The sequence below is a fragment of the Muntiacus reevesi genome, chromosome 18 (assembly GCF_963930625.1).
Source record: "Muntiacus reevesi chromosome 18, mMunRee1.1, whole genome shotgun sequence".
NCBI classification, from domain to species: domain Eukaryota; kingdom Metazoa; phylum Chordata; class Mammalia; order Artiodactyla; family Cervidae; genus Muntiacus; species Muntiacus reevesi.
Window position 1 is genome coordinate 47,916,953 of NC_089266.1, and position 16,689 is coordinate 47,933,641.

General features: G+C 41.3%; 1 protein-coding gene across 6 annotated transcripts in view; it reads right to left on the bottom strand.

The window, feature by feature from the left end:
• Positions 1–7,650: 7,650 nt before the first annotated feature.
• Positions 7,651–16,689, bottom strand: part of TADA2A (transcriptional adaptor 2A) — a 45,800-nt gene continuing 36,761 nt past the window's right edge. For 5 of the 6 annotated variants that reach the window (XM_065909305.1, XM_065909304.1, XM_065909301.1 and 2 more), the window contains 5 exons: positions 15,716–15,787; positions 13,647–13,779; positions 13,037–13,080; positions 10,580–10,653; positions 7,651–9,083 (listed from right to left, as the gene is read on the bottom strand). In XM_065909305.1, the coding sequence (XP_065765377.1) occupies positions 8,898–9,083; positions 10,580–10,653; positions 13,037–13,080; positions 13,647–13,779; positions 15,716–15,787 (509 nt within the window). In that variant the 3' untranslated portion in view covers positions 7,651–8,897. The remainder of the gene's footprint in view (positions 9,084–10,579; positions 10,654–13,036; positions 13,081–13,646; positions 13,780–15,715; positions 15,788–16,689) is intronic. The other variant, XM_065909306.1, reaches the window with a different exon arrangement.

The following is a 16,689-nucleotide window of genomic DNA, read 5'->3' on the forward strand; positions in this document are numbered from 1 at the left end:
CGTGGGTGCAGGAATATCCAAAAGTTCTGTCTGCTTTCCAGACAAAAATATAACATCAAAGCCATTTTAGTGATCATCTTAAGGGAGCTAAAAAGGCCTAGAATGGAAAGATGTCTAGTTTTCCCGTCATAAAGAGAGAAAGCCTTAAAATTAAGCAAAATTAATCTTTCCAAGAGAGAACAATGCAGAATCTGATTCAGGATAACACATTAGGAGTTCAAATCTTGCCTGGGGAAGGCATTTTCCCAGTACCAAAGTGTGCCACCATCAACTCATCTAGTGATTTATTTTTGACACGCCAATACCAAAATAGCATAATCTCTAATAGAAGCGACTGTATGCTGCTTTCCTCTGTTTCTCCCCCCACAGTCTTTCCTTCAGTCAATTCCGTGACTCAGCAGCACGGATAGATACATCCCTCTTCAGATTCAAGCTTGTTTATTACACAGAAGGCAGGCTTCCAGAACAACTCCTTGGTGACAAGGAACTGGGCATTTTCACACATTGTAGAACTAAGCCTACCATGAAGAATCAAATCCTCATCAGGGAAGAGGAGGGAGGAGGGCTAAAATAAAGTTTGTGCTGAGTGTAATGTATGTGTAAAGATCTAGAGATTAAGGAAAGTAGGAAGAAGTGCTAAACTCAGAAAGATCATTTAGTGACTGTACATATATGCCTGTGGGTAGGGAGGTGCTTTAGCCCTTTACAGAATGTGGAAATGTGGGCTTACAGAGGCCTCGACAAAAAAATGCAGTTGAAGGTGTTGTCTTCCGGACCAGCACTGTCGGATAGAACTTTGGGGGCTGGAGATGACCCGTACTGCACTGTCCATTATGGCTGCTGCTAGCCTCATGTGGCTTTTGAGCTCTTGAAATGTGCCTAGTGTGACTGAAGAACTGAGTTTTAAATTGTAATTAATTTAAATCAATTTAAATGTAAATAGCCTCACGAGGCCAGTGGCTTCCTTACTGGGCAGCACTTTACTAGACTATATATAGGTACATTTATAGGTGTCAATTATTTTAGATGTAGGAACGTCTTAGAGATCATCTGCTGTAAAAATCTGACCTGTTTGTGCCCAGGGAAGGTGTGGATGCTCCTGACTACATCTAAATAAGCAGTGCTTTAGAGCCGTGTAGCTTCTGTGCAAAATAAGAGCTGATCTGATTAGACCCAGTAAATAGAGGGGAAACTTCTACTCTGCTTGGCTTCTGATGTCTGCCTTTCCAAAGATATTCTCCTTAATTGCTTGGGCAATGACTGCTCCTAAGACTAATCAGACCTTTATGAGTCCCTCAAATAGTTGCATCTTCCATTTGAATTGCTTCTTCTGGCTAACAAATTGGCAACAGATTTGATGTATCTGTCACAATTGGAAGATAACTGTGTTCAGGGCTCCCCGGTTTATGGAATCTTGGTTTCAGGGTGTCATCGGGTCCCAGGGCTCTGGCATGCCAGCTTACTAATGCCTGTAATTCCAGAGTCTCTGCCATTAATAGCTATAAAAATGCAAATCCCCCAGGGAAGTAAAGTTCGATGTTATTGTCCTTCCACATATGTAAGAGGACAGTGGACACCTGGTATCTGGGAGAAAACTGTATAAATGTGGAAAATATTTAAAAACAAACCCCCCAAAAAACTAGAGGGATAGAAATAAAAAAAATATTTCATTTACTATAGAAACTTGCCTAATGCTTATGCTATTTTGTAAGATGTAAGATAGTCCCTTATATGGCTATCATAAGGATTAACTAGATATTATTCATTGCAAAATATTATAAACTTCTATTTGTAGAGTCTTACTAGTTCTCATGTAATTTGTTTTTCCATCGATAAAAAAGTCACATTACAAAAACCAAAATACCTAGGATAGGGAGAAAGCATCACCTCTAATTTTACTATTTAACAAAACAACTATTAGCATCTTTTTCTGATTTTTTTTCCTTCCATGCCTGATTTTTTAGTTTTCTTACAGTGTACCTACAATTTTGTAACCTGAGTTCAAGCTTCTTGAGCTAGGCATTATATATGGAAATATTATTGCAACATGTCTAGGATAACTAGGTCATTTAGTATCTGTCTGTCTCTGAAACGTTCTGCCCTTAATTCAACCCTAGGGCTGGGGCAATGATGCACTGTGATGAAGATTCCAATATAAACAACATCCATGAAAAAAATGCATCTGTGCCTATTTTAACATTTGATCTGTGTCCTTCAGATCTTAGTGTCCCTCTGTGAGACTTTATTGTGGTGTGAATTTACCATTTACCATGGAAAATCAAAGGCTTGTTCATACCTGGCTGTAGTTAAATGAAAATATTAAAGGCTCAATGGGAAGGGAAGGGAGGTGTAAGGTGTATTATATACTTTATCTAATTTATCTTCATCAAACACAGTTGGGTAGGTTTTATCGACCATAGTTCAGAAATGAGGGGTTAAAAAAACTTGCCCAAGGTTGTATTATTATTAAATAGCAGTACAAAGATTAGCACTTTATGCCAGACAGGTAAACAAGAAAGCATATGCACCCTTCATTTAAAAAGGAAAATAGAGGGATTTGATTTTTTTTAACTAGAACATATTCATGTCTTTCTTGAGGGGAAAAAATTGTTTCAAAGGAAACCGTCAAAGAAAAGGGAAATGAAAAAATAAAATACTGTCTCCCCACCAAGAGTTAGTAACCTCTGGTAGTAACAATACCAGAAATGGTAAGAGATAACTTTAAGGACTTACTAGGTAATTAATGCCACTTTGCATAATCTCCTACAACACCAAAGAGAAAAAACCTGATCCTACTGAAAGGGAATTAATGACCATATCAGCCCAGGAGCAGAAGGCCAGCACCCTCTAGTTATAAATTGTGACAATATTCTGATGTCAAACCTCTGACTATGCAAATAAAAACAAGGGAAACTGAAGGGGTGGGGGTGTAGCAGAGGTTCCCAGATTGGTTAGAAGGCAACATCTAACCTACTATGTTGCTCATCTGCTCTCTGCTTTGCCAAATAGTAGCAAATCTGTGTTACATTGTAAGCCTCAATCAAGACTTCACCCTCCCAAAATGTATACATTATTGCAAACATAACCTCTGCAGTTCTGTCTCCAGAACCCTGGACCAATGTCTGACTACAATCTGGATGCTAATCAGGGATATCTTCCTTCACCAGAGGGCTTCTAAACTCCCAGCCCCTGCATCCGCCCCCTCTTGCCACATCTGCTGGCAATCCAAGGCTCGGCTTCCCCCCACCCCCCTCCTTGTTTCCATGGAGATGAAACAGTTTACTTCCCCCCCACCCCAACTCTAAGCCATGGTTATTTTTAACTGTAAAACTCTGAGCAAGGTCACAGCTGGGATCTGGAAGATGCAATGACGTCTATAGCCACCCTTCTCTCCCACCAACGCCTTCTTTTCTGCAGTTGCTGGGGGTGGAGACACTCCTGGGAGATTTTGCTCTCAAAAGCGTTTTGCTTTACATCATTGAAGCTAAACCTGTGCTCACTGAGATCTGACAGGTGTCTCGAATCTGAAGCTATGCACACCCAGAACAAGGCAAAGATCTTAGCGGGGGGTGGGGGCAGCCAGGTAAGATGGACATTGCTGTCACCTACCTGTGGCTAGAGCTTAGATAAATGCCCTCTGGTTAAGAAAAAATTATATATATCTTAAGATGTCATCCTCTAGGCAAAAATAAATAAATAAATAAAATAGGGCTCTGGCTCCTGCCCCCAGTCCAGTGGCTTTTCTGCTGCAGCTTGACTTTGCTTAAAAAGAGGCTCCCAACAGGATACTGTGTGGAAAACTGTTCCACCTCTCAAAGGCAAATCAAATTCCCATGGGGTAAAGGTTGGCCCACTGCGGTGCTCTCCTCTCCTGAAAGTTCCTATCAGTTCACCCATCTCCAAGGCCCCTGGTACTTGGGAGCTGGTGTCTTCGTGGCACTTCTGAACTTTTCACCCCTTTTCAATGATTTTGGGGAAAAGCGATTAAATTACCCTGAAAATGGCCTTTTTCATCTTAGACAACATCCTAAGGTTGGAAATTGAAAGAAGAACATCAGATACTTAGTCCCAACTCAGTTTTTTGATAGGGTATATTGTTTGGGAACATTAAACTCCACAGTGCAGGTTCCAGTATTTATTTCTTAAAATAACGTTTTATGTTGTGATAATGGGGAGGTGGGGTGGGGAATTCAAATAGTTATCTATCGTTTAATGAGAAAAGTGGATTAGGTTAGCCAACAATACAGATACGGGGAGTATACTTGGAAGAAAAGCTCTCTGGGGAGGAGAGAGGTACATTGGAAGTGTTATGAGGTGGCACTTAGCTGTCAGTTCACAATGGTGATGACAGAATTTCAGCATTTTTTTGCTTTACTAAAATGCCAACTTCTTAAAACAATTGTGAGGCCTTCTCCATTCCACACTTCCTGAGATGTTACTGCTGATCAACATAACTCTGGACCAAGGCAAGATTAATCGTCAACTACCTGAAAGCTGTCATGTAAGACCTCCAGGGAGACCAGAGAAAGCTGAAAAACAGTGTGGCTTGATTAAGAACATGAGACTAATTCAATCAAATGGTTTATCTGCTGCCACAGAAATCCATCCCCTGTGTTCGATAGTAGAATATAAGTGCTTCAGACTTAATTACCCAGCCCAGAAAGACGAAAAACAAATCTGGGCTGGTATAGGTTAACTACAGCTTTCAAAGACAGGGGACATGGTGATAGTCAGGACTGTATCTATTAAATCAAATTTTTTGTAGCTTTCAGTTTGGGGTATTAAACATTTTAATGGTCATTTTCTACATTCTTATCTCAACTTCCTTATTCCTACTCTTAACAGGGAAGGGGGCCCACTACACAATGCATACCAAGCAAGTAACTCATAGTGACAAAGGAATTTTAATGTCAGATGCAAGACATTTATCCTTCAAGTACCTGTGTCTCTTGCCTTGTAAGTCTGGTCAGTCGAATCCAAGGGCAGTTTATCTCCGTGCATCTCAACTGGTAGAAGCCAAAGCAACAAGGCAAACAATGAATAGACAAAGAACTCCCTCTATTAGATAAAAAAAACCGGCTTTCCAAGTTTCTGGGAAATGATTTACCTGTCCCCACCCTCTAGCCCTCAGAAGCAGCATACAATGCCAATGAGGACTCCGTGGATAGGAGACTTAGGTTCCAAGATACTTCAAGCTACTCTTCACTACCATTCCCTCTCCCAAAAAAAGTGTCCGTGTCAGCATGACCACTGCTATCCTGTCCAGGCTGCTCTGGCTCTCCTTGCACCCCGAGATCATTATCACTTACATTTCATGCAGAGGGCTGGTTATTGTGTCTGATTGAAGGGAAATTATTATAGCTGGGCTACCTCTTCTGCACAGGCCACAGACATGGTAGTATCCTATTGTAACAGAGGTGGTCCTTTCTCGCCGATCTGGGAGAGGTTACTCACATCCAGCTAAACACACTGGAAAGGAAAGGAAAGCTTCTTCTTGAATGGAACTAACTTTCAGAAATTCAGATTAAAAAGCCAGGTACATGTTAAGGTATAGGAAAGCTTTTTGTGTTAATAACAGTGTAACAAGGTTATCTACAAAGTGTTAGTCGCTCAGTCGTGTCCAACTCTTTGCGACCCCATGGACTGTAGCCTGCTAGGCTTCTCTGTCCATGGGATTCTCCAGACAAGAATACTGGAGTGGGTTGCCATTCCCTTCTTCAGGGAGGTATCTACAAAGACATCCTTAAAAATGAATGGGCGAGGGACTTCCCTGATGGTCCAATGGCTAAGATTCCATGCTCTCAGGGCAAGGGGTCTGGGTTCAACCCCTGGTCAGGGAATTAGATCCCAAGTGCTGCAACTGAAGACCCTATCTTTGTGCCACAAGCAAGATCCGGCACAGGCAAATTAATAAATTTTAAAAAAAAGAATGGGCAATATTCCAGAATGCTGTTTAGAACACAGTACAGCTCTCTTGCTTGGAAACCAGTCAAGGTGTTTCGGAGTTACAAACAATTTAGCTTTCCAAAGCTTCTCTTTGTCTCAGTTTGGTTTTCTGACTAATCATGCTGGAAACTCTAGTTATTATGTATCTACATTTTTCCTAAAGTTTGAATGACTTCTCAAGTAGAACTTTGTTATTGATGAACATCACTGGTCTTCCCTTTCCCATAACCACAAGCTGATAATCTCATTACTCAAAACTGGGAAGTTTGTTCTTATCATTTAGCAGTGACTGGTTAACCAAGTCCAGATTTAAAACGGGGGCATGGGGTTAGGGGAGTTGTAAACAATAAAAGGATGAAAACTGGAACCCAGGAAGAGATAAATCACAGACAGTTGGTTTCAGTAGAGACTAAGGTCTCTGAGCACAAGAAGGGGTCACTGAACAGAAAGAAAAAGTTCCAACAGAAATCCTTTAAATTGTAATAAAAATCCCTCACAGTTAAAAGATCTTTATTCATTGTTCACTGCTGTTGTTTTAAACTTTCCTTCTTCTGAGAAGATCTGGACCAAGAAAGACATTTATCAATGTAGTTGGCTTATGGCCGATCCCATCTAGCAGATAAGGGGAAGGATGGAATATTCTTTGAAAAATTCTTGCTAGCTCTGGATTTTTCGTAAGAAGGGCCTTCCTTTGGTGACAAGAAGGAAATAATGTAGTAAGCTAGTTAGTGACATCTAATATCAGCAAATGCTTTTCTATTATAAATGCAAAAGGATAGTGACTCCTTTCAAGTACTCCTGACCCAAAATTATGGCTTGATTTGAGAAACCCCCTAGAATTCTAAGTCTTAAATTCTGCAAAACTGGGTTTACCAAAACCATAATAATCCAGTCTTTTGAAATTACAGCCTTATTTTTGTCACTATTTTCAACCATGCCATTTTCATCAAATCTGATTCCCTCATCAGTTTTCAGACTTCAACTGAATCAAGGTTTCCATCAGACTGTCCCGCCATCCTCCCACTCCTAGCCACCACAGCTGCCCCCTGTGTCTCAGCCAACTAAATCTCTTGGCACCGTTTTCCTTACTCCCATGGCTGCCTCCACATCCCCGTCCACCCATGATGTCTGGAATAGTCTCCCTCTTCCATCTGCCATTTTATTACTCTCATCTCCATCTTATTGCCTCAAAAACTCACCTCTCCCAGGAAGCCTTCCTTAATCAAGAATAAGGACCTTAGACTACGGCTGACATCACCCGATACTGATATCTAGTGCACTTTTAGAACAATACTTAAAAGAAGCTGGACTTCCCTGGGGGTCCAGTCGCTAGGAATCTGCCTGCCAATGCAGGGGACACAAGTTCGACCCCTGGTCTGGAAGGACTCCACATGTCAAAGGGCAACTAAGCCCGTGAGCCACAACGCCTGAGCCTACACGTTCTAGAGCCCATATGACACAAGAGAAGTCACAGAAATGAGAAGCCCAAGCACCACAACTAGAGAAAGCCCATGTGCAGCAATGAAGAGCCGGTGCACCCAAAAATAATAAATGTATTTTTTTTAAGTCTTAGCATTAAAAAAAAAAAAAAGAGGCAACCCTTTATAATCAACTTTCGGTGATGGTGGTGATATACTATGTTTTCTAATGATAGGACTATGTCAAGAAAACAAAAAAAGAAAAAAAGATAACCACAAGCCACCCTTTTTAAATACTTAAGTCCTTTATTCTAATTGCCTCAGATGCTAAGAGTTTCCTTTTCATTTGTAAACCCTAGATGAAGTCTATTAGCAAACCACATGCATATATTCATCAGCCAAGAAGTTTGTGCTGATATTTCCAACCAAGTATATGATATTTGAGTTAGGTATTTTGAATGATGAAAGAACTAAAGATCAGTCAGCTATCGGAGGTAATCTGTGATGATTCTGTTTGCTTCCAATAGAATAGGGATAACCCTCTGAGTTTGGCTTCCTACTGTGCAAAAATATTTAAGGACCAACTTTCAGATGTGGCAGAGTCACTCACCCTCATATCTAGTAAGTTCCACACATGAAAAGGCTTTACTTTTGTTTTAAAAGTAGCTCTTCTTGTAGCTACCCTTTCACCGTTGAGAAACTAGGGTTCATCCAAGCAATGCTGAAATTAACTGCATCATCTCCATCCTCGGGGACCTGGTATTCTGGGAAGCCCCCAGTGACAACAAGGGTGAGCCCAGGACACACAGACAGCTCAGCATGATGAGGTGGGCATCCAACACCCTAAGTGTGTTTTAGTTACCAGAATATTTGACACACCCACAAATTAAGTAGCAAAACATTTTAATCAATTCTAAAAATAACAGAGACATTTTATATCCATTGCTACCTCCTCAAAAGTCTTTAGACAGTCATACTGCAGATTACAGAGTCAGATATTCAAGTTCCAAGTACAGTTTGGGATAAGATCATCATGGGGAGGTTTTCCTCCTTTCTACTCAAAAACATAAGTTGTCAGCTTAAAAAGAAACCCTCAAACAGAAAGAGAAAGCTTTCTCTCACTATAACCTCTTTATTTTAAATCTGTCTGTAACGTTTGAAGGCAAAACATAATCAGAAAACCAACCTCCCAAGCAGGTACAAGAATCTGAGCTGCACTCCTGGGATCACAGACTGGTTTAGTTCTATTTCTACTAACACTGTGATGTGAGGTACTATGGTTCTTGTTTTAGTTACAAGAGGTGTTAGGAATGAATGCCCACACACAATTAACAATAGCTTATCTAGCACATAATTCTGCGGCACAATACCAACAACAGGAGTATTTTAAAGCAGGGTGGAGAAGAAAGTAGACACTAATAAAACTGAAGATTTCCTTTGTTCTTCCCCTCTTTTCACAACGAGACTTCAATTCAAAAACAAGGCTCCAGAAAGGCTGTGCGGTCCTCTGGCCCGCCACACTCCTGGGGAGCCTCAGGCTTTGGTGATGTATCCTTCTCGGATGAGGAAATCATAGATTTTCCGGGTTTTGTTCACGTCTATCTTGATGAGTGCTCTTGCCTGTGCCAGTCTTAAGCCTCCTTGCTTGTTACATTCGTTCAATAAAGCAGATTTGTATTCTAAATAGGCTCCCGGGACCAACCTCACCATCTGACAGAGCTGCAAGACATGGCAAATTTAATCAACATTAACATCTGTCAGTCTTAAAATTTAATCCAGTAGGTATAGCCATAATAAAGTGTAAAGAGTGACATCAACCTCCAACTATTTACAGGAGCTGCTGGTGGCTAGACCACATTCCATTCTGTCTTTTCTTTGGTGAGAATAGTCTCAAGAGACAGAAAAAGGCTGAGGGTGATGCCGGGAGAGCTGCGGCACCTGTCAGCCGGCTCCCCGGGGTTTGTCGCAGGTACAAATCTGTGTCCTGAGGACTGGCCTGGGGCAGAGTCCCGGCAGCGTCTGGCTCAGCCAGTCAGGGAAGAGTTGCAGGGTCTGGGGTGGGGGTGCTGACACTTGGATTCCCAAGTGTGAATCACATTATTTCTGGTATCAGCATAAGCCCGTAGTCTCTACTTTTGTGATTATACTTCCTACTTTGGAAGGAAAGGAGATCTAGAGATCTTGCTAAGAGGTCACTTTAACTGCTAAAGATGCAAAAAGCTGGTTTAATTCTAGTTCACCTACCATTTATTCAGCAATGAACAGTCTGAGGTCACCATTTTGTGGGTAAGGATAAAAAACTGCTTGAAACTCTGGGTCATTCCATACTTGAATCAGAATGGCAATCCTTCTTCAGCAATACCTGGACATAACATACACTCCCTTCTCCTCCCACGGTCATCTTCACTGTTCCTACTGGGTAAAATCAAAGTCTAATACTAGCCTCTATTCCATTCTGTCTGACCTGAATTTCTGATATGGAGTGGCAGATGAGGACGCCGATCTTGGGAACTATAAAAAGAGCACACAAGAACAAAGGAGGATTCCTCTTTGGAATGGACTTGAGAGTTGTCGCACATTCTTTGGAAAATGCTTGATGATGACTCATTTGAGGCTGGACTTAAAAGTTTAGAAACAGCTAACAGTCATAAGAAGTCACATCCAGTGATTAAGTGATTACGGTGGAAAAGAAAAGTAGGTCATGGCTTTTTTAATCAAAGTTAATGTGTGACTACAGATGATGATGGATTCCTCTTTTGTGCTTATACACATACCACGGAGACAATTATGGTCATATTGTTGGAATAAGAGTAGAACTTCTGAAAGTGCCCACTCTTATAGGAAATAACCATTTCCATATACAAGTTATTTTAAGTTTGTAAAAAATTAAATTCAGGAAATAAAGTACTTAGTATAGTATCTGGTACATGATAAATGCTCAATAAATGATAGTTGGTATTATTTAGATTTATGTATCATATGCTCTTCTGTCAGCAGATGAACGGTGGCAGGGGGATGAGGAAATGAGTCCCTGAGGCCTGCGAAGGTCGGTTCTTTAACACCGAGACCTTGAGGATGACTAGAGCTGTGTATGCACATGTGTGATGTGAGCAGAGCCACAGGGGTTTGATCCTGTAATGTGTTTTTCACGACAACTCAGTGAATAACTGGCCCCGACTCTCTGTCCTCTAACCAGTTCCCCTTCTTTTTGTTACCTCCTTTTCTTTCTCATTCAACTTCTCTGTGCCAGGGAGGCCAGTGAGGTTCAAGGGCGGTGCACTTCGTCTACCTATAGATACAGACAGAAGAAGGCATGTATTTTGTAAGAGACAGTACCTCAGGGGTAAAAAGTATAACAAGTTCACCATGGTCAGGCCTGTTACGTACAAAACTACTATACATCGGGTACCCCAAAGTTCACTTGAAAATAAAAACAGTAAGTCAAGGACTTCCCTAGTGGTGCCATGGATAATAATGTGCCTGCCAATGCAGGGGACACAGGTTCGCTCCCTGGCTGGGCAAGATTCCACGTGCTGCAGAGCAACTAAGCCCATGTCCTTGACAACTACTGAGTCTGTGTGCTGCAACTACTGAAGCCCTTGCCCCTAAAGCCTGTGCTCTGCAACAAGAGACGCCACCATGAGGAGAAGCCCACGCACTGCAATGAAGAGTAGCCCCTACTTGCTGCAACTAGGAAAGCAAGCCCACACAAGAGCAATGAAGACCCAGCACAGCCAAAGATAAAGAAAGATTAAAGAAAAGAATTTAAAAAAAAAAAGGTAAGTCAAGTGCCCTTTGCCTTGATAAAACGCACATATAATCACACACACCTCAGAGTCAAGTAAAATTATTCTTCCTAACCCAGCAGAATATTCTAAAATCTACAGCCCAGATGTCATTCAGTTAAGAAAGGTCACATGCTGCCCGTCTTGACAGCTGATGAATGGAAATAACAACTCTACAGGAGAGACATTCCCTGACACTGGCCATTCTGCCAGCAATGCAGGCAAACATGGTAATTACCCAGGTACCATTCACCTTGAGATCAAAGACAGAGAGTCAGGCCAGCAGAAGGCCCTTCATTATGTATTATTTGAGGGAATATCTGTTCCTCCCAAAGTAGCCCTGTTTACCTGAAAGACCCACAGAGAGGAACAATGAGCCAGTATATGGCAAAGCAGAGGCTGAGGTGAACTCACATACCTCGAGAAAGAGACCCAAGCAGGAGGTCACTGCCCAGGATGGGAAGCCTGATGTGCACAACTCTAGGGATTTGTTTTGAATGTACACGTGAGTGAATGGGCTGTGTTAAGCAAAAGAAAATGTAGAATACTATGTTACACTTCATGGGCGCGGGGTGCTGTTTAGGTGGTGGAGAGCAGGGGGAGAGGCTGTCACAGGCTTCCCTTTAACATTAACAGAGGGGATGGGAGCTGCTCCGCAGTCCCAGGCCGAGCTTGACCCTAAATGCCCTGAAATGGAGATTACGATCACTCAATGCCTCACCAGTTCCGAGAGGCTACATTATGATCAGTGATTCAGGTTTCCAACTCTGCACTGCCTTAGGAGCAACTCAGAGTGTGAAAAGGAGCAAAGGGTCATCTCAACCTAAACACTGGGGCTGAGGGGGACCGATGCCCGCCAAAGAAGCAATCAAGAGTGAGCGCAGGTTCAGAAAACACAAATACCAGAGAAGCCAGGTCAAGTACGTTCATTCACTTTAATTAGTCAACATTAAATTTTCTTATTTCTGTCTTTAGACTGGGGGAGGATTTGGATGTGAGAAACTTATAAAACTTAACTGTCTTGGTTATTCCCTAAAAGACTCTTTTCTCCTCTAAATATTAAAAAATAATTACTTGAAACACAGGAATAAATGGAAAAAAAAAATCACCCCTGCAGTGGCCTTCTCTGAGCCCTTGTCTGGGTCTTGAATCGGAGATTTTTTGAATGGGATCACAAGGTCTATTTTTCCCAGTTTCAATGGGTTACCTTTTTGCCAACTCCAGTCTGTAAACAGTGGAGTGGTCTGTATGTTCTGATCAGGGGAAGTGGCTACTCTACATATGGAGCAGGGATGAATGATAACCAAGAAAATAGGCAAACGAACACCATGACCTCAGATCAGCGTTCTACAACTAATACCACCCCACACCACCATTTATTAATTACCAAGCAGCAAGGATTATCAGATATCATACGGCTTAATCCTGCCCTGTAAACTGACCTCAAAATAGGACATGCCGGAAGAGATAAGAAACAGAAATACTTTTAACTCTCCAACTTATAAAGAAAGTCTTACTTTTCTGGCAAGTAACGTACCTCCTTGCTCATATAGGATACAAAGCCTTTAATTTATCCCCTGTGAGAAAATCTTGAAGTCTGTGGTATATAAAATCATAGTAAATGAACTGCCTGTGAACAGTGGTAAAATAGAAAAAACACCTGTCTGAGGTCCTTTCCTCCCCTTTCTTTGTAATGTAAACCCGAGGAAAGTTCCTGTTTGGCCATGAAGATTCTAACTTGCTGATGTTTATGAATCTGTATAACAATCACCATTCCCCTGCCTAAGCACGTGGCTCCCACAAAGGCGGGAGGGTTTGTTGGGTCACTGTAATTCCCAGGATGAAAACTCCACAATTGTGACTTGCTCCAGCCTGAAAAATAATTACCTGAATTCGAAGTCATGGGAACAGAAGGACTCAGGCCAGAATCACTACAAAAAAGAAGAGGCATTTAAACTTATGTCACATCAAGAAAGCAATTTCCAAAAGCCCATGAGAGACTGGGTAACATTTATCAGGTCAGCTACTTTGAAGAGAAGTAATGAGACAGACTAGATTACGCTTTTACAGGCTATCCCCACTATACACAACTCAAGAAAGGAAATCTGTTCCAGGGAAGGAAACTGCCTCGATTTGATAAGAAGAGGTCCTGGTGTGGCACATCACGGAGACCATTCATGAGCAAAAAGCAGGAATTTGATCCTCCAGTGAAAATCACACCAGTAGATACAGAAGAAGAAAGAAGGCGTGGCAAGGGAATACACTAATCTTAAAAAATAAGGTCAAAATAGCAAAGTAGGATTCTAGGAGGCCAATTACATTTCTCAAAACTGTCGGTACTGTACTGTTTGAGACAGCCTGCTGAAGTTTTCTGAATTCTTCTAGCTACCTAATTATTACAGCTCTGCCATTTAGGGTAGGGCACCCACAGGGCTATCTGAAAATACAGGTAAAGGCCAAAAGCCCCATGATGTTGTCCCCCAGACTAATTCCTCACATGTCAGCCTGCCGGCGGAGCCACTGCTGGCAGGCGCTGCTGTCCTGGATGTACTGGAGGACCTCAGAGAGCATGGTGCGTTTGAGGCGTTCCTCTTCTCGAGTCTTCTTGAGGTGATCATAGGTTCTGGCACCTGTAGATGTTAAAAAAGTGACAAGAATGACAAGGTAGCAGAACTAACCAAAGGGCTTCCTAACTCATCAACAAACAGTTCATCTCTTTTAATTTTTAATTTGTGGCCTTGCTGTGAGGCTTGTGGGATCTTAGTTCCCCAACCAAGGATCAAACCTAGGCCCATGGCAGTGAAATCGCAGAGCCCTAACCACTGGACCCCAGGGGATTCCCAGTCATTTTTTAATTTCCTTTGAAAAACTGCTTCCAGAATTATTTTTCTAAGAGCAAAGTGATTTCCCCTAGTTGGAAATCTCTTTTTTGATAAGAAATGAAAATGTGTTTATTCCTTTTCTACCTTTAAGAAATTTGAGAGGGAATTCCCAAAACAGAAAAGTACAAACAAAGTTGGAGTTGCTCATATTTCCATCCCCTAAAAGTAACTTCTAATACTGTCATATTTACTTCCTGCTTTATTTTTTTCTATCGATATATTTTTCCAAGTCACACAAATTCTATACACATACACTGTTCCTTAAAAACCAGTTAGGATTACAAATAAAAATAAATCCTCACTGACTATTACTATTCTTTTCACCTCTTTCCTGGAGACAACCAACATCAGGTAACCCAAATCTGGTATCAGAGTCTTCATATGCATCTTGCTAACAGCTGCATAGTGTTTTCTACACTATTAATGTATGTAAGATCCAAAATCAAACCAGTGGGTTTCAAGCCAAGTTCCATAGAGGCCCAGGTTACCATGAAAATATCTCAGGGATTACTGTGAACATACCGGTGGTCCTGGGCTCCACACATGGTCTGAATCATCAGACTTCAACCTAAGGAGTTCCACTTTTCCTTATGGATTAGTGCTCCACATAAAATTTCATTTTGTAAACAGTTTCCAATGTTAAAAATAAAGAGCCATTTTACTAGGCTAAACTTGAGCAGTGGGTGAATGGGTGATAGCTTTCAACCAACAGGAAGGAGGGAATGCTGAAGACCATCGCCAAAACAACAACAAAATGACAGAAAATGTCATGTATTGAGGACTTGGTGCGTCAGGTAGTATACTATGTTTTCACGCATTATCTCTCATTTGATCTTCACATGAACTCTAAGAGACTTGGAAAATTGAAACAAATAGAATTACAGATTTGGTAAAAGAGCCAGAATCCAAACCCAAGCTGTCCAAGCCTAGACTTCAGCTCTTAACTGCCAACACAACTGCCTTCTCTTACAACCTGGCTCTACTACAACTAGTTACTTAATCACTTTCATCCTTAGTTTCTCTATTAAATGAGAATAACAATACCCATCTCTTAAGTTGAAAGTGAAAGTGAAGTTGCTCAGTCGTGTCCGACTCTTTTCGACCCCATGGACTGTAGCCTACCATGCTTCTCCGTCCATGGGATTTTCCAGGCAAGAGTACTACAGTGGGATGCCATTCCTTTCTCCAGGGGATCTTCCCAACCCAGGGATCGAACCCAGGTCTCCAACATTGTAGGCAGACACTTTACCATCTGAGCCACCAGAGAAGTCCCTCTCTTAAGTTGGTGACGTATAAAAGGTACAGTCCAATGCATGGTGAACAGTTAGGTGCCATGAATATAATCATCTCTACCTCAAGTAACTGGGATGCAAGTGCCTAGAACCAACTGAAGTGTGCTTAATGGGAATGATCATATGATGCATCACTAAATTTAAAAAGGCTGAGGCTAAACGTTGGAATACAAAATCTTTTTTTTTAGAGGCCACAATAGAATCCTAAATCTAAAGCAGCAACTCTGTCATACTTTTTATTTCACCTCAGATAATCCATATAATGGTATTTATAAGGATTAAATAGATGAAACTTTTGGGAAAGACCAAAAACTCATTCTGAAATGTGGAAGCTTGTTAATATGTTTGGAAGGCACATGCCCTGATTTAGTGTGGAGCATAAGCATACTTACTACAAAAATTGGTAATGCCTGCCGTCCTGTATTCTTGGAGCCTTTTGATTTCCCTTCGGAGTTCAAATTCCACTGTTTATCCCCCCCAAAAAAGACAGAGAAAAATCAGAAAAACAAAATCAACATCAATGAGCACTTTTACTGCTAAATATTTTCAGTAATCCTGCCTTCTATAAAAGACTGGGCAATTCCATCTGGTGAATCCTAATTGTTGCTAATATCTCATTAGAAATTTTACTTAAGAGCTGACAAAAATGTACTCCAGTGGTCTTTTGGTTTCTGTCTCCAACTGCAGAAAGCAGCTGGAATTGTTTCTTAGAAAACTTCATAGTGACCTGGCTGAATTCATTTAGCTACAGTAGTAATGAATATAATTTCTCAAACCACCAAGTTTCCCTGCTCTATTTATTCCTTGTTAAAAGTTCTAGCCACAAAGCCAAATTTCGGTATGAAACCTGTCTCTGGTATTACATGACACAGACTTTTCTGCAAGGGAAGGACAAAATTCTGTGCTCAAGTTCCCGATGGTTTCTTTACAGCTTTTCTCTTACAGGGACAAAAGAGCAGTGTGTTTTCCATAAACCAAGATTTCTGCCTCCTCTGAGCACACAGATCAGGTTGCACTGCTCAGATTATTATGTGATGGAATGTTCAAATCTGGGTGCTTTGCAAAAGCGGATGAAGGAAGAACCTGGACAATCCACGGGGTGTAGTCCCCTGGAGTGACACATAAACCAGCGATGGTACAAACTGGGACAGGAAGTAAAGATCAGACACCCAGGATAAATCACACAAAGAATGCCAACTAAACAGGGTGTCTGTGAGGACAACCAACCCAGTTCAGATAAATGCCTGCAATGTCATGCAAGAAATATCTGCACAAAGAGAACAGGATACAAGCCTTCATGAAGTACTTTCCTGAACTAAATTTGGGAGTCAAAATCAAATACCTGAATCTCATGATGAAAGGCATA